At 40.2% G+C, this 23,748-nt stretch overlaps 3 protein-coding genes across 5 annotated transcripts; 2 read left to right on the top strand and 1 right to left on the bottom strand.

Annotated features, from left to right (window-relative positions):
• The first annotated feature begins 114 nt into the window (after positions 1 to 114).
• On the top strand, positions 115 to 1,831 carry mrpl14 (mitochondrial ribosomal protein L14). 2 transcript variants are annotated; one of them, XM_086259910.1, is made up of 4 exons: positions 115 to 133; positions 234 to 302; positions 499 to 601; positions 1,403 to 1,831. In XM_086259910.1, the coding sequence occupies exons 3-4, from the start codon at positions 522 to 524 to the stop codon at positions 1,767 to 1,769; spliced, it is 447 nt and encodes a 148-aa protein (XP_086116036.1). In that variant the 5' UTR covers positions 115 to 133; positions 234 to 302; positions 499 to 521; the 3' UTR covers positions 1,770 to 1,831. The 2 variants fall into 2 exon arrangements, with proteins under 2 accessions (XP_086116036.1, XP_086116037.1); XM_086259911.1 differs by lacking the exon at positions 115 to 133 and having other exon boundaries at positions 186 to 302.
• Positions 1,832 to 2,029: 198 nt separating this feature from the next.
• On the bottom strand, positions 2,030 to 12,121 carry capn1a (calpain 1, (mu/I) large subunit a). 2 transcript variants are annotated; one of them, XM_086259906.1, is made up of 23 exons: positions 11,979 to 12,121; positions 10,899 to 10,916; positions 9,981 to 10,227; positions 8,222 to 8,291; positions 8,008 to 8,126; positions 7,789 to 7,922; positions 7,514 to 7,682; positions 7,333 to 7,416; positions 7,147 to 7,232; positions 6,146 to 6,220; positions 5,491 to 5,651; positions 5,201 to 5,370; positions 5,091 to 5,102; positions 4,727 to 4,938; positions 4,596 to 4,635; positions 4,425 to 4,490; positions 4,183 to 4,240; positions 3,961 to 4,025; positions 3,783 to 3,851; positions 3,628 to 3,706; positions 3,163 to 3,276; positions 3,001 to 3,059; positions 2,030 to 2,914 (listed from the first exon to the last, which is right to left on the bottom strand). In XM_086259906.1, the coding sequence occupies exons 3-23, from the start codon at positions 10,224 to 10,226 to the stop codon at positions 2,888 to 2,890; spliced, it is 2,115 nt and encodes a 704-aa protein (XP_086116032.1). In that variant the 5' UTR covers position 10,227; positions 10,899 to 10,916; positions 11,979 to 12,121; the 3' UTR covers positions 2,030 to 2,887. The 2 variants fall into 2 exon arrangements, with proteins under 2 accessions (XP_086116032.1, XP_086116033.1); XM_086259907.1 differs by lacking the exon at positions 10,899 to 10,916.
• A 3,548-nt stretch (positions 12,122 to 15,669) lies between these two features.
• Positions 15,670 to 23,607, top strand: LOC147316415 (calpain-2 catalytic subunit-like). Its single transcript, XM_086259912.1, has 21 exons — positions 15,670 to 16,035; positions 16,168 to 16,237; positions 16,413 to 16,531; positions 17,771 to 17,904; positions 18,003 to 18,171; positions 18,274 to 18,357; positions 18,465 to 18,550; positions 18,875 to 18,949; positions 19,386 to 19,546; positions 19,641 to 19,810; positions 19,905 to 19,916; positions 20,055 to 20,266; positions 20,415 to 20,451; positions 20,636 to 20,701; positions 20,777 to 20,834; positions 20,919 to 20,983; positions 21,101 to 21,169; positions 21,262 to 21,340; positions 22,955 to 23,071; positions 23,156 to 23,214; positions 23,300 to 23,607. The coding sequence occupies exons 1-21, from the start codon at positions 15,799 to 15,801 to the stop codon at positions 23,321 to 23,323; spliced, it is 2,103 nt and encodes a 700-aa protein (XP_086116038.1). The 5' UTR covers positions 15,670 to 15,798; the 3' UTR covers positions 23,324 to 23,607.
• Positions 23,608 to 23,748: the final 141 nt, after the last annotated feature.

Consider the following 23,748-nt stretch of genomic DNA (forward strand, 5'->3'; position numbering starts at 1 on the left):
GTAGCTTCTATTCTGTTTTATTTCTACAATTCCGCTGGCGCCTCTCTATGACGTAAATCAAATGACAAACAAGCTCCGTTTTTGTGTTTAACCTTTTCCTTTTTGTGAGGACTGTCTGTACGGAAATGAAATGGTTCGCAGTAATACGTATAAAACTAAATAAATAAAAACATATTTTCTTAAGTGCAATAAGAATTATTTAACAACAACATGATAACGCATATATCTGCTAGGTCGGTTGGTGGTCGCCTGCTGATGACGCCATACTTTTGACATTGGCATGGGGCGTAATTAAAATATAGGTAACGATTAGCGAGACATTTGTTTTAAACTTAAAGCTTCTTTCTATAATTATTATATGTGATATAGTATTTGTTGCAAAGACTATAAAGCAAGAAGTGTTCGGCTCTGTTATAAGCTTTAGTCTGGCTTCCATGTGATTGTTAGCTAATGCCTTTAGCTTACTAGCTGCTAACTACACACTATTTCTCTTTTCAGCGGACATAGTATTTGCTGTAATTATGGCTCTTCCCTGGCTCTCAAGATCCCTTTCTGGGCTACTCATGGAGACGGCGTCCCTAAATTGTCAGAGGAATTTCAGGTAAAATTCTTAGAAATGTTGTATTGTGTCCATTGTTAGACCATCTAAAGAAACCAATTCAGCAAAAATAATCCAGTTGACCAGAAAACGTAGCATTTTTATTGCAGCTTTAAATATATTGCGTAATGTGCGTATGTGACACCGCAGTGCTGTTTTTAAACTCTTATATATTTAAACTGCATTTACTGTAAATCTAAGTTTAAGACGTGGATGGAAACCCGAATAAACTTTTGAATAGTGAATGTCCAAAGTCATTAGTAGTCAAGCTGTAGTGCTGGGTTTTATGAGCTGATTATTTTCAGACATGCGGGAAAAAAGGATGTGAGGTTTGTTTGTTTTTTATTATTTGAAGGGAAGGTCCTTCCATGTGTGAGTATTTTTCCCTATTCTTCTAAAGTCACATGTAAACAGTTTTCCTGAAATATATGCAAGAGCTGGTCTCATAGGACAGGCTGAACACTTTCATTTTACAGCAGTGGCGTGCCCCTCAGCCTCAATGTCCTATTATACAATTGAATTTTCTAATTCAGTTATCCGGTGCAGTTTGTGTCCTAAATTACCCCCATGAGCCAGCCCTGAATCATTTCTTTATTAAGTGCTTATGGAGCAGTATAAGAGGCAACTTGTTCAATTTACAATATCACATGATATTTAGCTTTATATTTTAGTAGAAAAGTGGATTACTTGCATACCTGCTGACTGAGAGATCTAAGTGACTGTCATGGTCAGTGATGCTTGGTAATGAGTAATGAACTTAACTCCTTAAGTTGGACAGGACTAATATACTCTTTGTCTTGTCAGTGTATCTGCTGTTGCTGCAGCCATTCAAAAAATGACAAGAGTACGTGTAGTGGACAACAGTTCTCTTGGAAATACTCCATATCACCGTCCTCCGAGAGTGATCCATGTCTACACCAAGAACGGCGTAGGAAAAGTTGGTGACAGAGTGTTACTTGCCATTAAAGGACAAAAGAAGAAGGCGCTTATCGTTGGACACAAAATGCCTGGAGAGCGGATGGCTCCACGCTTTGATTCTAACAATGTTGTACTCATTGAGGACAATGGGAACCCCACAGGAACAAGGATTAAAGTCCCTGTACCCACACATCTACGTAAACTAGAGGGAGATTACTCTAAAGTATTGGCAATTGCTAATTCATTTGTCTAACTGTGTCAAATATGTGAACATTTTGTGCTCAAGTTGTCTTCAATAAACTTTAAACGAACAGATGTTATTGCAATTGTTTTTGGTTTTTAACTTGGTACTGCAATTAGGTCAAATCTTTATAAACATGTCTTTTTTACAGAAGCATCCCAAAGCTTACAATAAATACAGGCTTTACCTTTAAAGCATAGACACTTCTTGTCCAGTAGCCAAAGAGAATGTGGGGCAAACTTGTGTTGTGGAAACAATGGAAAAATATCATGAGCCTTTGAATATTTATTGACGGCACGAAATACATTCGTAACACATGACTGGCACATTTTACTGGTTGTTCGTACCATGATTTTTTTTTTTCTGTGTGTATAAGGCAATCATCAGTATCATGTGATTCCTGTAAAGGTCACTAAAAGTGAACGGATACATTATTAATGTGAGGCAACTTCTCAAGCAGCTTCAACTATAATGCAAGTGCAATTTAGTAAACAAAAAACCAAAAAACCTAAGAGGTGAGTGGCTTCAATTCATCAACGTCATGTTAAACAGGTTCAACTCAGTACATATTAAATGTTTCAAGTTTGCCACTGACATCAGATTGGCTCTGTAGTGACACCTACAGGTGTAAGAGTGAAACTGCTGACTCAACACTAAAACTAAAACAAGATTTAAACAAATGAATGCACAATTACTGAGAAACTAAAGCACTTTTAGAAATAGCACAGAAACAGATTCTCAGACAGACTTCAAAGAGTGAAATTGTCAGCAGAGAGTGACATCAAAATTAAAACATGTAAAACCAACTCGCAGTAAACATTGCAGCTAGTGATTTTCTACATGCACATGGCCATGCTCTGTAAATAAAGATGACACATTTATATCATATGGTGACGGCTACATGCTGTAGCTTTGCATAGATCCTAAAATATGTCCAGGATGCACCACGTTGGCTTTGCTGGACTTTGGTTTTCTGTTACACAGCTATTTTGCAACTTTTATTTAAGCTGAGGTGGGATGTGTAAAAGGATCTGAAGGTTTCTAGGGCGAAAGGGTCTTCATAGCTCCAGCTTCACGGCAGTCTGCAGGCACTGTGCCCTTACTCGATACACCTTAACAGAAGGTTCTCTTCAACCACACATGGTCAGATAAAGCCACTAGCAAGGTAACAAATAAAGTTAGACAAACAGAAAAGTTTGACAAAAGGATACTGGATACATTTTCTTTTTAAAACAGCACTCACCTCTGTCAGGGTCATCTCTGCCTCTCCTGATCCTGCCTCGTCAAATTTTCGGAAAGACCCTATTAATTCAAAGTTTTCATCATTTATTGCCACTGCATTAATAATGAAATATGGTGCCACTATGCTGCTTTTATTTCTAATGTGTCTGTCAACATTACTTACTAAACATGGCTTCAAGCTTAACCAAGCAGCATATGAAGCTGTCAAAGTCAATCATCTCATTCTCTGCATACCGGGCCACCAGAATCTGGTGGAGTCGATTATTCAGCTTGAAACCTACATAGAGTTTAAAACGGGTTAGTATTCACTTAGTGGTCAGTGTTACGTCCCTCTGCAGACTACTTTATAGCATAATTAGGTATGCCTTGCTACTGCCAGGTTGGATCTGCTTTTGCCTTCAGAGTTGCTTTAGTTCTTAATAGCACAGAGTCAAAATGCTTGAAACAATTCATCAGAGATTTTGGTCAAAGAACTTCTGCTCACTGGATATTTTTTTTCTGTTTCTGACCAGTCTCTGGAAACCTCAGAGACGCCATGTGATTGGCTGTTAACCTATACTTGGTTTAACAAGCAGGCAAGCCAGTGTGTAGCTGTGTCAATATGATGCTTTGATATGAAAAATTATACCTGCTGCTTCCACAGCAAGTCGCATCTCATATGAGCTCATGGCCCCTGACTTGTCGAGGTCGAATTGTCTGAAAACGACCTGAGAGAAGGAGACGGTAACATAAATAGAAATACAGACAATCTAAGTATAACGTTCCTGTTTTAATCGCTCTTACCAGCCACTTTCGGATCTTGTTCCAGAGGATCTGAAACTCCACAAGTCCTAAACGAGCACTACCATCTTTCTAGGAAACATTTTGTCAAGGGGCCAAACAAATCACATGCTAAAGGCACAATTTAATGCCTAAAATAGTCAGTTTTGTAAGATTTAGGTGTGATAACACCAGAGGATACATCCATCAGGTTCACCATGGTCCTACAAGACTCCATACTGAAGCCATCGGTCTTCAGGTCTTTGTCTGAAATGACAAAAAAAAAAAAAAAAAGACCTTCAAACCATCTGGCTAAAAAAAGACACACAGTTAAAGGGAATGGGCACTACAGTGGAATCTAATACAGTAATGGGAGATGTATTAGTAATATGTGAATTGCACCCAAAATAAAGAGAACACTCACGCCGGGCGACGACTCTGTTTAGAATAGTCCTCAGCTCATGAATAGAAATCTCCATGTCCTGCAAAACAATGAAGGACAACTAAACTTTGCAACTAAGAGCAACTTTACTGGCTTTGTTCCTATCATGAATACTGCAAACGCAACTATTACCACTACATATGGCGTTTTATCAGATAATTATATAAAAGTAGTATGTAGGTGAAAAGATGCTAAGCAGTAAGAGAGATCTTTTCAAAACCTACCTCTCCTGCAAGTTGAGCAAACATGGCCTTAAAAGAGTCATCAATGTCATCTTCAGTTATTTCTTCCTGTAGGAAAGCAAACCATGGTAGGTACAGGGTGTAAAATCAAAAAGCCTTAGCATTCTTGCAATACGTGTAATAATTTAAAATTTCCAACTGATGTATACGTACATCCTCTCCCAAATCGGCAGAGACTTCATCATCCAGCTCTCTGCAACAGACAAACTCTATTGGTACAAGGCCTCCTTTTCCACACATTGTAATGGGTGAAAATAAATAACAAAATACAAGCGTAAACATACTCGGTCTCTGACTGCTTCTCAGTGAACACCCTTAGGACAAAGTCGGCCTCTTTACCGGCCTCAAAGGTGGAGGGAACGATGAGGTACTCTCCTGGAGGCAGACGGAGCCGTGTGCTCACCTCCCGGAGGTTGATGAAGGTTTCCGAGCGAGCACAGGAGGAATGGCTCAAAAAGAAATTCTTCTTCAAATGGACATTTTGGCAGCCTCTGTACTAAAGGCAGCAGCAAGCAGAACACTGGTTCAAATACATATGCAGGCTTTTAGCTCCATTTACTGTAATCACAGACACACATGGTTCACATTACACTAAGAGTAATGGTAATGAATCTTTTTTAAAAAGTAGTAAAGTGATGCTCTGCTTACCTCTTCTGGAATCTGCAAAAACAGGGGAAAGAGTTTAAGGAATGAGCATGAGGATCCTTTTAAACATACAAACAAGGCAAAGGGACAATACAGATTTTCTCTGTTCGCACCTCATACAGAGCAAAGCCAATGGTGTGCATGTCTTGACCTTGACGTCGATATCTGCGCCGGTCTTTCTGCATGAGGGCTACTAAAAAACTGCACGCCACCTCATCGTCCTCTGGGTCGTCGTCCTCCTCCAGCAGCGTGATCTTATACTGAGGGTTGATCCAAAACGTGTCTGCACAGACGGGACATTTATGTTAGCCTGCTTCATGGTCCAACAGTCACTCACCTGCGGAAACTGTGTACACTTGATTGTAAAAGTCATGTTTGTGGGGTATACACAGTTAGGACTCACTGGGATGGTTCCTGCAGCCCCCGGCGGTGCTCCCTCTCCTCCACATGCCGTAGAACTTGATGGTGTTCCAGTGGCTCAGGCTGTCGTCACTCAGAGCATCTGGAGTCAAGTTGCAGATCTCTAGTCGAGAAAACTGCCTGATGAAATCACTGAAGGACATCCTGGAAGATGTAGTTGTAGCTTTCCTTAAACAGCTAGTTCAACACTGTGCTTTTTCACTCACTATAAGAGTTTGATGATCAAATTTGCAGCACTCTCATATCTGTGTGTTAATGATAAACCTGAAGCTGGGAAACAGTAAGCCTAGCACTATAATAGATCAGAAGGAAATAATTAACAGCACATTATACTGGTAATTACAGCTGTACAAACAAACCAGCTGGGTTTTTTTTTACAAGATAACACTCCAGCAGCAAGTCACTGCTTTTAAGTTGTTTTTGGATGGAATAAAACCACATTTATATCTTTACAAAATGGATTTAAAGGCAAAGATTTTCTATCTATGGTCAGAGTCAGTTTAGTGTTTACTCTTAAACTTTGATTGTTTATGCTGAGTTTTTGCTAAAAGCCTTGTTGTAGCTTATTGTTAAGACAAAGACACAATATTCTCATCCAGGCAAAAATATCTGTCTGTTTCTTTAAAATCATCTAGTACCAAAACTCGCCATCTTCCATCTGCAGATGCAAGTCTTCTCGTTCAGAAGGGTCGATCTGATCCCATTCAGGAGAACTACAAATGACAAGAAAAGCAGGCGAGAACAATTAGTGAAGATGGTGCACTGTATTTGACCCTTCCTGATTTGTTATTTCTTTTAAATATCTGTCATGTTGACATGTTTCAGATCAAACTAAGTTAAAACAAAATGCCATTTTCAAATCATGATTTCGTCCATTAAAAGAAAAAATGCTGCCTGGTCCTTTGTGAAAAATTGCCCTCCTTGTTAAATGGTGAATTAATTGTGATTATCCACTTTTTTTGGAAAGCTGAGTTCAATTTCATTAGCCACACACCGGCCTGTTTGCTGCCAAACCTGCTGAATCGAGAGACCAAATAGACTCGCTGTAAATGATAGAACCATGAATTCTGCTCTAACTGAGAATGTGTGGCCATCCGTTCATGCTCTAAAAATCAAGCATACTTGGATTATGCACCAGGACAGCAATCTGAAACACCTCTGAATGGCTAACAGAAAACAAAGTGGAGTGGCCTATTCAATGTCTGGACTTTGAATCAGAGTGAGATGCTTTGGCATGACCTTAAACAGGGTGTTTATGCTCAAAAACACTCCAACATGCCTGAATTAAAGCAGTCATGCAAAGTAGAGTGGGCCAAAATCCTTCGCAGTAATGTGAAAGACTCATTGCCAGTTATCCCAAAGGCCTGATTGTAATTATTGCTGCCAAGGTCAGCACAACCAGTTACAGTTTAAGGGGCAATTACCTTTTTACACAAGGTCAGGTAAGTTTGAATGACAAAGTTTCAGTTTCCATAAATGAAATCATAATTTAAAACTGGATTTTGTATTTTCTCAGATTATCTTTGTCTAATACAACAAAGTGTTTGATCCAAAACATGTAAGTGTAATAAATATACAAAGAACTAAGAAATCAAGATTATTATCATTATTAATATTACTCATATTTGAACACACTCACTTGTCACTCCATGCACCAGTCCACTCCACCTGGCCCCAAGGGTTACGTATTCGGATGAGGCGTTCGGTGTTGCCATGGAAATTAACCTACATAACAGCAGAATGACAGAAAAATTAAAACCACAACTTTCACGGTCAGGCAGAGACTAAAAACGATGCCCAATCCAGCAAACAACAGCAAACAGACCTCCTTCAGCCCAGTGACTGAGTAGGCGTGGCCTTTCACAAGCTTCTTGAATGTAACAGCCTCCATGTCAAAGGCACTGGTGATCTGTATTTATATAAAACATGATTAGTGCATCTCAGTATGAGCCTTTTAGCATGGAAAGAAACAGGGGTGCTTTTAATAAAATGTGTTCAGCACTTACATCGATGGAGCAGCCCAGCAGGGAGCCTCTCTCCAGTGCTTTGCCAATTATCCTGTAGAGATCTCTTGGAGCTCGGCGGAGCTCATACATCTCAGACACACCACCAGTGAAGTCCTCAAACCCTTCAGTGGTGCTCCCTCCAGACAAAGCCTCATAGGAGCCATTCAGCCTGATAGCACATCAAGAACACACTTCACATTGATTGCCGTACACAACAGCTCTTCAGATTATGGCTTGCTGTTAAATGCTAAGCGATGTAGCGGGCAGACACCTACTTAGCATAAGCTTTCTCCAGGAGTGCACTCCAGAATTCATTACCCTCAGCTGAATGGACAAACATTAGCTCCCCATCCTTTACTGGCAACCTGTCATCAATCACGACATCTACCCATTCGCCAAACTGCCAGAACTGCAACACAGAGCAATAATCAAGAACTCCATCCAAATGAAGTGCTTGCAAAGAGAGTTTGTAGAAGATGATGATGTGAAATTACCTGAAAGTGGAAGATTCCTGCATAGTCGTCTTGGAAGGACTGACCGTGTGGGACAACCCGATGAAGAAGCTTCTCATTCAGCGTGAGAGAAGCAATGGCTGCTAAGAGCCAGCAGTCACCTGCAATTTAAAAAAAAAAAAAAAAAAAGCTTTAGGAACCTCCATCCATCTGTGGCGTCCTGGTTTTCATGGCAGATTCAGCATTAATGACTCACCCAGTGCTCCCTGACAGATGTCTGTTCTGGTTGCACCACCAACGATGAACTGAGGGTCTTGTGTTAGTTCCTATGGAGAAAAAAAGAAAATAAGTTGTTCTGAGAAATATTTTTGGAAATCAAAAATCAAACAGTCAAAGATTTGAACATTTTTTAATCTACAGTCATTGTATAAAGAAAGCACACCCTCTTTAAATTCTGAGGTTTTTATGTATTGGGACATAATAAAAACAATACAGCCTTTAGCAAGTCTGAGAACAACACAGAAGTTGACTGTGGAAAACCCTTACTGCTTCACTGAAGCAAGTGTGTTAAAGATAATGCTAAGCAAGAAAGATACAGGTGCTGTTTGTCAATCTGGGAAGTGTTAGAAGGCCATTTCCAAATGAAATGTAGGGCATCATTCAACAGTGAGAAATATTACTCTCAAGTGGCAAACATTCAAGGCAGTCACCAATCTTCCCAGGAGAGGAAATCTCGCCAAATTCACCCCAATGTCAAATCATGCAAGTTAAACTGCAAAAACAAAAAACCCCAAGAGCTACAAACTCTACTGACCTCAGTTAGCATGTAAAATGTTAACGTTCATAACAGCACAATTGGCAAAAGACTGAAAAAGTGTGGCTTATTTGGAAGGGTGGCCAGAGGAAAGTCTCTTCTCCGAAAAAACAAAACAAAGGACGTGTCAGCATGGCTTAAAATTGCAAAGTTGCATTTGAACAAATCACAAAACTTTGAAACAATATTCTTTGGACAGATGAGACCAAAGGGGAGATGTTTGGTCTTGATGCACAAACCCAAACACAGCATATCGGCACAAACACTTTGTAGCAACTGTCAAGCACGGTGGTGGAGGAGTGATGATTTGGGTTTGTTTTGCAGCTGCGGGACATGAAGCTATCTGTCTGACTGTTAATGCCTGGCCCAAACTGGATCCAGCAACAGGACAATGATCCCAAGCACAGCAGCAAACGTCCAGACCTCAACCTGACTAAAATGCTGTGGTCGGTCCTTAAAAAGCTGTGCATAAACAAATACCAGCAATGAACTGAAGCACTGCCATAAAGGAAAGTGGGACAAAATTCCTCCTCAGTGATATGAAACTAATAAAGTCATAAAGAAAGCAAAATGTTATTGCTCCTAAAGGTGGCACTACAAGCTAATGAATCATGGGCAGTGCTTAGTTTTTCAAACACTGTTTCTCCGTAACGGCGTCATCTTTACTGAAGAATAACATTGTGTAACGCATTGCGTGTTGCTGTTCATGTGAGGATGTATTTATTTAATTCCAAGAACTGGAGAGGACTAGATAATGTTTATGTCCTGATATGTAAAACCTTAGAAAAGATGGTGTGTTTTCTCGTTATCATGACTATAATGTTTGACGCATCATATCATTTATGTGCCAACTTCCTGCACTGTAAACAAATGTCCCGGGGAGGGAGCGGTCAGAGAATGTGTTACATGCCAACAGCTGCTGTGGTCAGAGAAGTCCCTGTCTCTACTTGTCTTATTCTGTCTGAGCTGGCAGACATGAAATGAGAAACTGCCATCGATATGTTTGCTGGCAGGTCCAGTCATGTCCAGCGACAGACAAAACAGCACACAAGTTGTGAAATATCATATGAGATGGGCCAAAAGCAATAAACTTTTAATTGTCTTTATATAAACGTCTGCAAAATAAATGTTATTTTTTAATTTCAGACTCTCATATAAGACTACAGACTACGGTGCCTGTGCATCCTCTCGGTTAGCTCACCGTGGGCCTCATCCACTCCACATCCTTTGTTTTAGAGGAATAGGGGGCAAGTTCCTTAAAGCCCAGAGATGGAGGCTCGGCAGGGAAATAGGGGTCTTCAAACAGGCAGCCTGACTCCAGACATTCCTGCTTCAGTGCCTCGTAATCCTGGCCCGCAAAGTGCACAGCTTGGTCCTTGGAACCCATCCCTTCCGCCCGGAGCCTGTTGGCATATATGCTTGCAGATATCCCTCCAACTGAATACATGCTGGTGCAAGATAAAAATACAGAGTTGGTGGTTGGGTATGCACGGTGTCATCTATAAATAGCAGCAAGCTAATCTGTGACACACTCATGTCTAAGAGTTATAATACAGCAATCAAAACCTGCATTCAGCTAGCTGGGAACCCTTTGTGACGCAGAAATTCAGCATTATGATGTTAGCTTGCATCTAGCATAAAAGTGAAGGCTGTAGGCTCTGAGAACACTGAGGTCTGTCAAGTCATTTATTATTATTATTATTGTCCCTTATAGGTAATGTAAGCAACTTAAAAAATAGGCATTTCAGATTTTTTTTTACATTTCATATGCAAAAAAATAACAATTCCTTCACTTAATAAAATGCATTTTTTCAAAATTTTTCAAAATGTTTAAGAATTGTTTTTCTGAGTGTAGTGAGGTGCAAAGTGACCAGATTTATGACCTCAGTATTTCCTCATTCCAGGTTACGGCCCCACAGAAAGCAAATCCTGCGAGTTTCCCTGGTAAAACCTGTCATAACTCAGTTTTTTCATTCTTAGTTTAGCTCCAAGTTCATTTTGTATTATCATGAAAACCAAATGATAAGTGATGGCATTAACAAAGAATAGTGACTATGGGTAACTGTGTTATAAGAATCACCACCCTGAACCCAGAGCAGCAAAAGAAGAAATGTGATACCTTGTCTGTATTTGCAAGCTGAGAGGGGGAATCAGACAAAAACAGAGAGAAAGGTCATTCACATAAGCTGCTTTTTTTTTTTCTTAAATCAGATACACAATACAAGGGAAATGCAGAGTTTAAAATTGATTGGGGGGGAGGGGGTGTCTTATTTTCCAGGCTATATTCAAATCTTCAAGGAAAAGAAAAAAACCTATGCAAGGAAATCATGAGTTCAAAAGACGTAAACTTCCCTTAGACTTGAATTTGGTACCTCATGAATCAGTGCTGACTAGATCCTTTGGCTCTCTACTTGCCTCAAAAGGAATCCAAATGAGCCAAGTTAGGTAAATAATCTGGGCGCTGAAAGTTGGAAGGGTAAACTGGGCTGGAGCTGCAGTGGTGAGGGGGCCAGGACATTCGTGAGAAAAATGGTTAGGTTGGAGAATGAGCTGGTGTGCAAAAACAGGCTATGCTTTTGGTAAAAACAACCCGCAGACAGGAACATTGTTTAAAGGGCCATCGTGCCCCCGCTCTGAGGCCCCACTCCCCATTGAGCTGCGGGAATTCCTCTCTGCTCTTTCAAAGACTGCTGATCACAAGGATCTTTTTATTTCCTCCAAATAAAGTAATCAATAGGACTTCAGCAGCACCCTAACAAAAAACAACAGTCTGTCAATAAAAAAATAAAAACAAAAAACAGAGGAGCAGTATTAGTGTCTGAGTAATGCACGTTTGCTCCTTCAGTTCATTTGTGATTTCACAGGCCCCAGACTTAAAAGTGACATTATGTCATTACACAAATGGTTTAGAGCACCTGTTCAGAAGTGTGCTGCAGGCCTGTCTTTACGCGCACCCGCTTTAAAGATTTCTGGTAACAGCAGAGCACATTCACACTCTCATTTAACCCTGGATAACGCAGCTGAATTAAATCTGTGATCTCAGAATTAGACGGCTGTTATTTGTCTTGACTCTTGCGAGAGATAAAGCATGCATTAAATCAAATCAAACAAACCGCACTGTGGCCTGCACTTCACAAGGCACCGTTAACTTCAAGCTCTCCAAATAACAAAGAAATAAAACGCACAAAACGACACTCACCGCCGCTTTCACGCTAATTTCCAGCTCCTTGCAAATGAACTGGATACAGTAGTAAACTGTATAAATCTGGTGGAGACACTGGTTCCGTTGGATCGCAGGTCCAGGCCAAGGTCCAACCCCTCTGCACCGTCCACACTGCTGCACCGCCCACGCCCCTACAGGAGGAGGGGCCACCGCTCACACCCACCACACACTGCCGCTGGAGGCGCTAAAGATGGCAGTTAACCATGAACAAAACACTTACATTGGTCAATATCACGCTATGAAAATATGAAAGGCTGAAATTACAACTGACTGCAACATTATTCTGTAATACTGTATAACACCGTCAAAGCTGTGGGTGGACAATAAACTGGACTGGTCATGCAACACAGAGCACCTGTATAAAAAAGCCCAAAGCCGACTGTACTTCCTCAGGAGGCTGAGGTCTTTTAACATCTGCAGGAAGCTCCTGAGGATGTTTTACCAGTCGGTGGTTGCTGGAGTACTTTTCTATGCTGTGGTGTGCTGGGGGAGCAGCACAGCAAAGAAGGACTCATCCAGGCTGGAGAAACTGATCAGGAAGGCTAGCTCTGTGGTCGGCATGAAGCTGGACACTCTGGTGACAGTGGCAGAGAAAAGGACATTAAAGAAACTGATGGACATTATGGACAATGCTGGGCATCCTCTGCACACGGCCATTAACAACCAGAAGAGTCTGTTCAGTGACAGGTTGCTTCTCCCCAAGACAAGAACTAACAGACTTAAAAACTCCTTTGTCCCACACGCCATCAGACTGTTTAACTCCTCTCTGGAGGGGAGAGGGAGGGGAAACAGGAGGACAAAGGAGGGAACAACTAAGCTGTAGTGCCTCTTCACCTCACTGTACAATACCTTGTGCAATACTTTTTGTAAATAGTCAACAGTGCAATAGACTCAATACTTGAAATGTGCAATTCACTTGTATTTTTATTTTTTATTCCTATTTATTCTATTTATCCCCTTTGTATATTTTATTTATATTTGTCTCTGTATTTATATGTGTGTGTGTGTGTGTGTGTGTGTGTGTGTGTGTGTGTGTGTGTGTGTGTGTGTGTGTGTGTGTGTGTGTGTGTGTGTGTATATATATATAACAGTTCTGTAACTGTAACTTTGGTCGTTGCTGTGCTTTTTTTGGAAATCGAATTTCCCAGAGGAACCCACCCGAGGGATTAATAAAGTTCTATCTTATCTTATCTTAAATAGAAATCTTCTTGATTATTGTACCTGACTATTTTGAGCTATTAGCCTAAAACCTGGTATATTGGCACAGTGTGAGGTGGGTCCTGACAACCTGAGGGCAAAAGTAGAAGTGGCAGGCCTAAAAACTATCCTTGGGAGAAGAACAGTATCTGAAAGTCATCTCTTTAAGAAATAGGAAAAGGTTAATCAAAGACCTGAGGCAGGATTCATCTGGCCCTTCAGTTAAACCATCTGTTTTCTGAAGTTTTATCAGAAAATTAAGTTTTTCCTGTCAAGAAAAAAGAAAGGAAACGGAGACAGAGGCTGAGATATGACAAATTACACAAGAACCGGACTAAAAACCATTAAGAATGGAGTGATGAATCCAAAATTTGGAGTTTCTGGTTCAACTTTTGATTGACATGTACAGACAAGGTTCAGGAGAGGTTGCAACAGAGAGCCTCTGCAGCCATCTGCGGCTCTGTCATTGTTTTCGGATATTTTTCTGCCAGTAATGTTGGAGATTATGAACACAAAAAGTGCCATCAGATTTTGATCCACCATGGAATACCATCTGGAAAGCATCTGATTAACAGTGACTTCGTATGGCAATTATCCTAAACGCAGTGCCAGCGCAGGAGAAGCATGATAAATGAACTGCAGTCAAGTCAGAGCTCTCAAGTCTCTTTAGTCAGTTTCTGTAGTTGTCATTTTTTAGGGCACATTGTCTCATATGCTTACAGTACATAACCCTCTGCCCTGCACTGACTTCAGGTTGTCTTTCTAACAATGAAGAGTTTATTTTGATCATTACATCAGTGCTTATCTTGGGTTAAGAGTAGATGAATAAAACACTAACAATCATGCTTTTCTGAAAAAGGTAACCAAATATTAACCAAATAGTAACCAAATATTAAATACCCAATAATAGCTGAACCGCACTCTTTAAGTGCGAGCTAAAGAAACACCGAAATACAAACAATGTATCCTAAAGTGTAAATGCAATCATAAATGATTCTGTCTTCAGTTCTCGTGTTTATATTCAAAAGGTGTTTATAGGACCGAAAGCAAAACTACATTTGTGAGAGTTTAATATCATCGCTATAAAGGTTAATCATAAGCTTGATAACACCAAATAATTATTACCAGGGAGATAAAGTGTTATAAATGACTACAAAGATTAAGGTACAAATATAGCTGGTGTAAATATGATCTCATCCTTTGTTCAGGTTCAGGTATTTGAACTGGCCTGTTTTTAACGGAAGTTAAAAATACGCGACTATCACAGTGCCTCCAAGTGGCCAAAAAAGCTAATATTGCAGTTCAAGTCTGTGAATCGGCCGAGGCCTTTGCAGAGAACTAAAACAACATGTCATAAACACACAAGAACTGTTGTACTTATAGATGGATTCGATTTATTTAGCTGTAAGAGTGTTGGTTTGTTGTGTTCTGGTAAAGCAATGTTGCAGTAAGATCAACATTACATTTTGCTGACACAAAGACAGCAGGTGAAGTCTGTTTGTCAAAGGTAACAGACATCATGTGATTAATGTCCTGTTTTTGAGTCCGCCCCTGGAAATCTTCCTGTTTTTGTCTCTCATGCAAAACTTTTGGTTCAAAGTAGCTGCAACAGGGAGCTCAGTGCAGTCCCACCCTGTGGTAAATAATAATGAATTATTATGTCTGAAGGCTATGCTTGTTTTTGACGCTCATTTTCCATGTTATGTTTATAAACAAGACAGTGTAAACACAGCGGTTAGGGGTTTATGATGCAACGTTCATGAGCTGCTTTTGCTCCAGTGTTGGATAAGATTTAAGATGGAAATCGTCTCTTAAAAGAAGTCGTGTGTATTCAGGTCTCTGTTTTCCTGCCTTTCGCACATGAATCGTGTTCTGTTAAAAGAGAAAAAAGCAACAACAACAACTCGTGCCAACAGCTTGCAGTCAGTGTAACTCCTGATCAAACTGACTTCAGGAAGTGTTTGACTGAAGCTTAACTTTGCTGTGCTCTGCATGGAGGATGTGATGAATAAGAGTATATGTTTACACACAATTGGATCTGTGCATCAACCAGGCTTAGTGTTGCAGTGTCATTTAGATCCCAGTTGTTTTCAAGCTCAGTTTGATGGTTGCTTCATTCTATATGTTTTTAAGAGTCCCTTTCACAACTCTTAACTATAGTTACCACATGTAATCACGCTTGGAGAGAAAACATCTCTATTTTTTGGGTTATGGTACTTCTATAGATTATTACAGAATGTGTAAAAGTCCAAATTTAAAGTGGGAGGCATACCTATCTCCACCATACATACAGATGAGATTAAAATGTAGGATAAGAATGTCCCTTGGGTGTAGTCCGTATTTGTCTTTCAGTTGTGGTCACTGCCATATTAGTGCAGATTTGCTTAGAGCTGCTGTTGGCTGCTGTTTGCCTCACCTGTCCTAGCAGCCCCACCCTATTTGTCACCTGACCCCGTGTTCCAAGAACCTGAGAGAGCTATAAAGAAGGCTGACACAAAGGTACTTCGGATTGTGTTCACCTGGCGAAAGATTTGTTCATCAGTGAAGCCTGAAAGAAAGGACAAAGAAGGACATTTACTGCGACCGGATTCTTGTGACGATGACATCTACAGCAAGACGACTGGCCCGTCAGCAAGACAGGGAATTGGGCATTGGCACCAACGCACAGGCAGTGAAATTCTACAAGCAAGATTATGAGGCTCTGCGGCAGCAGTGTCTGGAGACCGGCCACCTGTTTCAGGACGATCGCTTTCCTCCTGAGCCTAAATCACTGGGCTACAACCAGCTGGGACCATACTCATCAAAGACTAAGGGCATCGTTTGGAAGAGGCCAACGGTAAGAGGCCAACAAAGCAAACAATCATTTTTAACACAAACATATCATATTTACAAGATTTTCATTATTTTATTCATTAATCTAATTATACTGTACTTCCCATTACTGAAGGATGTTTTGCTTTCATTGCAGGAGCTTTGTTCCAACCCTCAGTTCATTGATGACGGCGCTACAAGGACGGACATTCGGCAGGGAACTCTGGGTAAGTGATGACAGCTCAATAATGAGGTGAGCTGTGTTTTTTAGACATTTGTGAGTAGCACCCACATATTCTGCAATGGTTGTTTGTTGGTTGCAAAGCTGCTACACTGTTGAGACCAGCACATGCTGCCCATGACCTCAGGGCATGTAGTCATATATCTGTCCTTACCGTGCAGGTGACTGCTGGCTCTTAGCTGCCATAGCTTCTCTGACTTTGAACCAGGACATTCTGGCTCGTGTGGTGCCTCCTGACCAAAGCTTTACTGAAGGTTATGCTGGGATATTTCACTTTCAGGTCAGGAAACTTTTGCTCCACTTGCTAATTTTCTTATCTGGTTTTGTTAATAAATTCTAAATACAATTACACTTTTGGTAAGAAGTGACATACATATAATACTAATTCGATTACACTCTGCGGTACCTTGTGGCAGTTCAAACAGATTTGTACTGTCATTCAAAGCACTTCAGTTAACTTTTTTGACCAAAGTGCTTATTCCCACCTCTGCCAACTACTGAAGGGAAGATCAGTCCAGATGTGACTGCATCGATACAAATGCTGGTATTGGTATCAGATTGATACTAGGATCAATACTGTTTATATCCTCTTAGTTCAGTTTATAGCCAACTGTATGGTGTCAAATAAATTATGATTTACTTTTGGCTATGAAAAAAATATACCTTAGACATACACTATTAAACATGTCTGAACCTTTTTGTGCTGACTGTATATGTTATTTATAGCCTATTTAAACAACAGAGGTTGAGCCAAAGACCTTGTGAAACAAGCACATTTACATTCAGTGTCTAAAAAAATTGTTTGTGTTTTGTGGATTACTATTTGTAAAATTAACTAGTATAAATCACAAAGATTTAGTGGTCCTTAAAATGTCTTCAGAATTTGAAAACTAATGATGATTCATCTCATAACTCTCAGCACGCAGATCACCACTACAGTTCCCTTTTTAATTTGAAAGTATCAAAAATACTGGCTCCGTATTTACTTGCTATCAGATCGGCACCAAATTTTGCAATATCACACAGCACTAGTGTTTGGATAAGTTTTAACAGGCCCCAGCGCTTACTACGTGTCACAATGTTGACAGTGTTGACAACCTGAGGGCATGTCCAGGTGATGCGCTTGCTAACACCCCCCCCCCCCCCCCCCCCCCCCCCCACACACACACACACATACACACATATACAGTAAAAATGTATGAGAAAGCATTTAGAGAAGTTACTTATTATCTGCCTAGTTAGATGATAGAATAATCACCCCCGAGGAAAAAAGTCTCCTTGCACTTTTACAAGACGAGTGTGTATTTAATGTTTTCAGAGGTTTAGGGTGCTTTGGGTGTGCAAACAGACTAGGAAAGTGTTTTAAGAACCTGTCCGTTCACCAGATCATGTATAACCTGTCACTAAGAACCGACCAGAAGCTCGGGTAACAGTGCTAAGTTAACAGTTCAACAAACTTGATCTCAAAATCTTGTTCATTAATAAAAAAGCACTCACACTTATCAATGTTTTCTATCAGTTCTGGCAGTTTGGTGAGTGGGTGGATGTGGTGGTTGATGATCGTTTGCCCACCAAAGATGGAAAGCTGCTGTTTGTTCACTCAGCGGAGGGCTCAGAGTTTTGGAGCGCACTGCTGGAGAAGGCCTACGCTAAGTATGGATAGCTCTTCATATATTTTTTTGCTTCATCATAATGGCGTGTATGTGTACACATATACATTTACACTACCCATGTTCCTTTGTGCCTGACAGGGTGTATGGCAGCTACGAGGCTTTGACAGGAGGAAACACTATTGAGGGTTTTGAGGATTTCACCGGAGGAATTGCAGAAACATACAACCTAAAAGAGGCTCCAGCAAATCTCTTTCACATTATTCAGAGGGCCCTGAGCCTGGGTTCACTGATGGGTTGCTCTATTGATGTAAGTCTTATTTGCATCATGATTTGCATTACAGTTTGCACATAAGCATGACATCAGTCTGATAGACATTATCACACTGGATTTAAATTTCGCTGTTTTCAGATCACCAGTGCCTATGAGTCAGAGGCAGTTACATCTCTAAAGCTTGTAAAAGGACATGCATACTCTCTCACCGGTGCAGAGGAGGTACGCGGATTATATAGACTGTGAACTGGTATTCAAATTAAAAAAGAAAACAAAAAAAAAAGCGTGCACTACATTGGATTCCTATTAAATGTGCTTTATTCTTCAAGGCTAATTTTAAAGGGCAACAAGTGCAGTTGGTTCGCATCAGGAACCCGTGGGGTGAGGTGGAATGGACAGGCCCTTGGAGTGATGGGTGAATATTTATATTTTGTACATATAAAGGTTGTGCGAGGAGCTCAGAATATAGCCACTGGTTCTCTACATTGATGGAAGTCAGTGGCGGTGGTTCGGGACATGTGATTTGGATCCCACCTAGATGCTTCTTAGGTGAGATGTTTCTGGCAGACACAAGGCAACCTTGAGATATTATATCTCTCAGTTGGCCTGGGAACACCTCTGTGCACCAGGAATAAGTTAGAGCTGGATAAGTGGCATGGATGGATGCTTGGTTGGATGGATGGATGGATCATTAGCTACTATTTATTAATACTAGGATTCTTCCTAATATCAAAATTAGATCCAGTGAATGGAGCCATGTCACTGAAGATGAGAAGTTGAAGTTAAACAATGTGGCTGAAGATGGAGAGTTCTGGTAATTCTACATGCTTCTACATTATACTGACTGAAAATTACAATTTTATGATAATAGAATAATATCAAAAAGCTCTTTATGATCAAAACTGCTTTAAAAAAGCCTTCATTGAAGAATCGTGTAAAAGTTTCTAAAACAAGCCAAAACGATCAAAAGAATGACAAACCATCCAGGTATTATGTTGCAAAAGACATCATCTCAAGTTGAGTTAAAGCTGGACTGTATGTAATACCACTTTGAACAACAACATAGAAAGAAAAATATTTTAAAACTGTAATCCTGTTCAAGCTGGTCAACTACTTTCCGATAAAATGCTGCCACCTTGTGGTTTCCTTAAATCGTGCAGAGGTTTTGGACAAAAAGTACCTTTAACATTAAGACACATGCTTTAAAAAATGATCCGAATATTATCTTAAGGAGAAATTGTTCTTCTCAGGATGTCCTACTCAGACTTCATCAGGAATTTCTCCAAGCTGGAGATCTGTAATTTGACCCCAGATACACTCACTAGTGATGATGTGGGTCACTGGAACTACTGCCAGTTTGAAGGGATGTGGAGGGTCGGCTCCACTGCTGGTGGCTGCCGGAATCACACAGGTTAGAATGAAATCAAAAACCTTGTATGTCTGAATAAGAACTCCTTTCATGGTCCAGATTATAAAAATTATTATTATTTTGACTTGCTGTCCAGCCACATTCCCATCCAATCCTCAGTTCCTGTTGCGTCTAGAGGATGTGGATGATAATCCTTTGGATGGGAAGCACGGATGCACCTTTCTGGTGGGGTTGATGCAAAAGGATGGACGACGGCTGATGAAGGTTGACCCCAACCTCGAGACAATCGGTTTTGCCATTTATAAGGTACCTTAGCTTCATTTCATATTGCTCATAAAATCACATACTTTTTTTGACAGCTGACAAATTTTCTAAGATATATTTGTTTCCTTTCTTGCAGGTTCCAGATGAGGTTTGTATGTCTACTTTCCTTTAACTCTTTCCTTCTCTTTTAAGCTGAAATTTGAAAAAGAAAGTGGAAATCACAAGAATCACAAACATAGCTCGACTGATTGCATTGAGAGGAGCCTGACTTTCTGTATCTGTTCAGTACAAAGGTTGCAAAAATGTCCGCCTTGGGCCTGACGTCCTGCTGCGTCAGAAACATGTAGCCATGAGCCCCAATTTCATCAACACACGGGAAGTGTGTGGCCGCTTCAATCTCCCACCGGGAGAATATGCCATAATTCCCTCAACCTTCCATCCCCACAAGAACGGCAGCTTCATTCTCAGGGTGTTCACAGAAAAAGAGGCTGCAACCAGGTATCTGTAATGTGACAAGCAGAATAATTCCTCAGATTTCAGCACTTTACTTTCTACTGCCACTGAAGTTGAAAAGCAAAGCTAAAGCTAAAAAAGTAAGCTTTTTAATCAGAAAGACTGTGCTAAAGGTGTGTTTCTCTTTCCTCAGACGACTGGAGCAGAAAATTGATGCTAAGATAAAGGAGGTAATAATGTGACACCTGACAGCTGTTCGTGCATAAAATAAAACTGCTTTTTTGAGACTTACTTTTCTTTCTTCGTTACATCTGAAACTGAAGCATATATGCCATCCTGAAACTTAAATGCTTAACATTCATGGTCCAAATTGATCAGTTCGTTGTTTTTATCTTCTCTGTTTTTCTCTCACAGGACAAGGTATCTGAAAAGGATGTAGATCCTCAATTGAAGCAACTCTTCAAGCAGCTGGCTGGCAATGTATGTTGAGGGACATAAGAACCTTTTATTACTGTTATTTGGCTCTGAAGTTAATGACTGCCACTTTTCAAACAGAACACGGAGGTGTCCGCCTTTGAACTGATCAAAATTTTAAACAATGCAGTTTCTCAGCGTGAGTACAACAAAAGTTTAAAGCACTCTTTTTTTTTTATGAATTCATAGTTGGAGTGAGAAATATGTTGTCATTTTCCTGCAGGGTCTGACATTAAAACTGATGGATTCAGCCTTGAGACAGGTCGCCTTATGGTCAGTCTGCTGGATGTATCCTATTAAGGAGTCGACTGCAATTTTTTTTAGGTTTAAGTAATCGTATAATCTGGAAGTTAAAGTACATAAATAACTGATGGTGAGCTTCATAGTAACCTTGACATTGTCCAGAAAGATGAAAGTGGGAAGTTGGGACTGATGGAATTCCAGTTGATTTGGAAGAAAATCCAAAAATACTTGGTGAGATTTAAATAGTTTCAAATCCATGCTGCTTATCCTTGAACACATCTGTGTATATGTTAACGCAAGGCATGGCTTCTTGGCTCATACAGGAGATCTTCAAGAGTCATGACACAGACAAATCTGGTACCATGAGCTCCCATGAGATGAGAGATGCTGCCAGTAAAGCAGGTAACTTTAACCATCCAAAAAGTCCCGCTTTTGTCCCGTCAGTCCACAGAATGTTTTCCTAAAGTCTCGGGGATCATCAAGATGTTTTTGGCAAAAGTGAAACGAGCCTTTGTGCTCTTTTTGGTCGGCAGTGGTTTTCTCCTTGGTACTCTCTCATCGATGCTATTTTTGCACAGTCTCTTTCTTATTGTTGGATCATGAAGGCTGACCTTAACTGAGACAAGTCACACCTGTAGTTTTGTTGTTCTGGGTGCTTTTGTGACCTCCTGGATGAGTCCGTGGTCACTCCTGGGAAATGTCACCGCTGTTCCAAGTCTTCTTCATTTGTGAATAATGGCTCTCACTGTGGTTCACTGGAGTCCCAAAGCCTTAGCAGTGGCTTTGACACCCTTTCCAGACTGATAGATGTCAATTACTTTGTTTCTCATCTGTTCTTGGGTTTCTTTTGACAATGGCATGATGTTTAATAATTAATAATTAACACTTATGAACATAGATTCATTTTAGTGGCCAACAGGTGCATCACCTTTTGACTGCATTAAGTCTGACCTTACAGAAGTTTGTGGATTCAAGTCTTATTTAATGGTCCCAACAGTCAAAAAGAGCATAAAGAGAATGCTTTAGGGTGTGACTACACTGTCACTCCTTGTGGCATTGTGGCTATAGGATGATATACATATTAGAAACTGCCAGGTCTGATACGCTTGTGAAAAACCAAGAAATTCACATTTCAAAAGTTGATTTTTCTGGGATTATATTGTATTTGACTACTGAGACTTACACAAACAGACAAAAGCATGTGTGTGCATATTAATGTTTATCTGTGTTTTAATTTGTGTGACATGGAAAAGAAGTGATAGAACTATATTAGCCAGTTAGGGGACTGCCGCCTTGTATGTACGGTACTATTCAGGTGTACTGTTCCACAGGAACTAAACATGCATGGGTGAGGCTGTGTAACACGACTCCTAAGCTATTGTAGAGTTTACGTATATATGAAATCTTTTCAACACTGTACTTCCCCAGCATCAGATCTTCCTCAAATATATGGAGATAAGATTACGGTTCCCTGGATATGTCCACTTTTAAAGTTCTGTCCGGGGCATCCGGGTGGATTTTTGAGATTAATGAAAATGTCCCGGTTTTTCTATGGGCCTACAGAGGACCCATATGTGTGACGTCATCGACGAGCTGCTGCTTTGTGAGTGGTTGTTCTGCCTCACAGACGGGACAGAGTGCGCCTCTTTAAAAGTTTAAAAGATGCCAAAGCGCAAGTGCAGCTTTTCAGACGAACTGCAAAAGAAATTTCCCTTGTCCCGACCCAATACTGGTAATTTTTCTTATACAGATAAGGCCTTATTTCTGTACCATTATTTAATTCCAGAGGTTTTTAAGTTATTTTTTTGCACTTGTTGACTTGTAAATGCCTACATGACATTTTTTATTTCACCATTCATTAACAGCACACAGAAGGCATCGTTTAAATATGTTTTTAAAATTTTTCTTTAAGCAAACAGTATCATTAAAGTTCTTCATGACTGGGCCAAGTGTCCTCTTTTTTGGAAATCAAAATATGGTCACCGTAGATAAGATGGAAATGTTTTTGTTTCCCAGGGTTCCAGATCAACAGTGCTATGCTGAGAGCTGTTGTGAATCGTTACGCTGATGCTCAGTATGCCATACACTTTGACAGCTTTGTAGGCTGTCTCTTTAAACTGGAAATGCTCTTTAGTAAGTGTCACTAAACACAGCAACATCACTTCTACATGTTTTATCGCTGTCTGAAATTTATTTTTGTCTTTGCTGCTTTACCAGAAGTGTTTAAGACCCTGGAAAGGGATGACTCGGGCAAGATTGAGCTGAACATGCAGCAGGTGTGTAGGAATATAACAAAGGCTGCTGGTTTTTCAGCACTTCTCATTCGGGCCGCTAGCTGCATAATGTTGTTTTTTATTGCAGTGGCTGTGCCTGGCAATCTACTAGCCCTGACAGCGACACAACAAGGACCCCTTTCAGATGTGAGCACAGAGAAAGATCAGCTGATCAACAGAGAGTTCCTTTATTTCTGATTTACTTTTCACACAGTATATTCCAAATGCTAAAGTCCCTTTGGGCTATACTATGACTGACATGTATAACATGCCATGTTAGTTGGTTTTTCTGCAAATATTTCTGTTCAGTAGGGAAAAACTTGGTAGTCTTGGTGGGTATTTTGCTTTTCATTTCTTACAACTTCTGTCAAGCTATAAAAACATGTTAAAAATAAAACAAACTAAGAAACTATGGCATCTGCACTCTTTTTTGTTACAAGTCAAATGTTTAAATTACTCAGCAAAATTCAGAAGGTGGTCTGTGACTGAAACTGCTGAGCTGGAACAAGTTTTCTGGCATGCAAAATAAAGGGTGTG

The sequence above is a fragment of the Aulonocara sp. 'chitande type north' Nkhata Bay genome, linkage group LG13, assembly GCF_057382095.1.
Source record: "Aulonocara sp. 'chitande type north' Nkhata Bay isolate Kocher_YH1m ecotype deep benthic linkage group LG13, A_spYH_male_GT1.1, whole genome shotgun sequence".
NCBI lineage: Eukaryota > Metazoa > Chordata > Actinopteri > Cichliformes > Cichlidae > Aulonocara > Aulonocara sp. 'chitande type north' Nkhata Bay.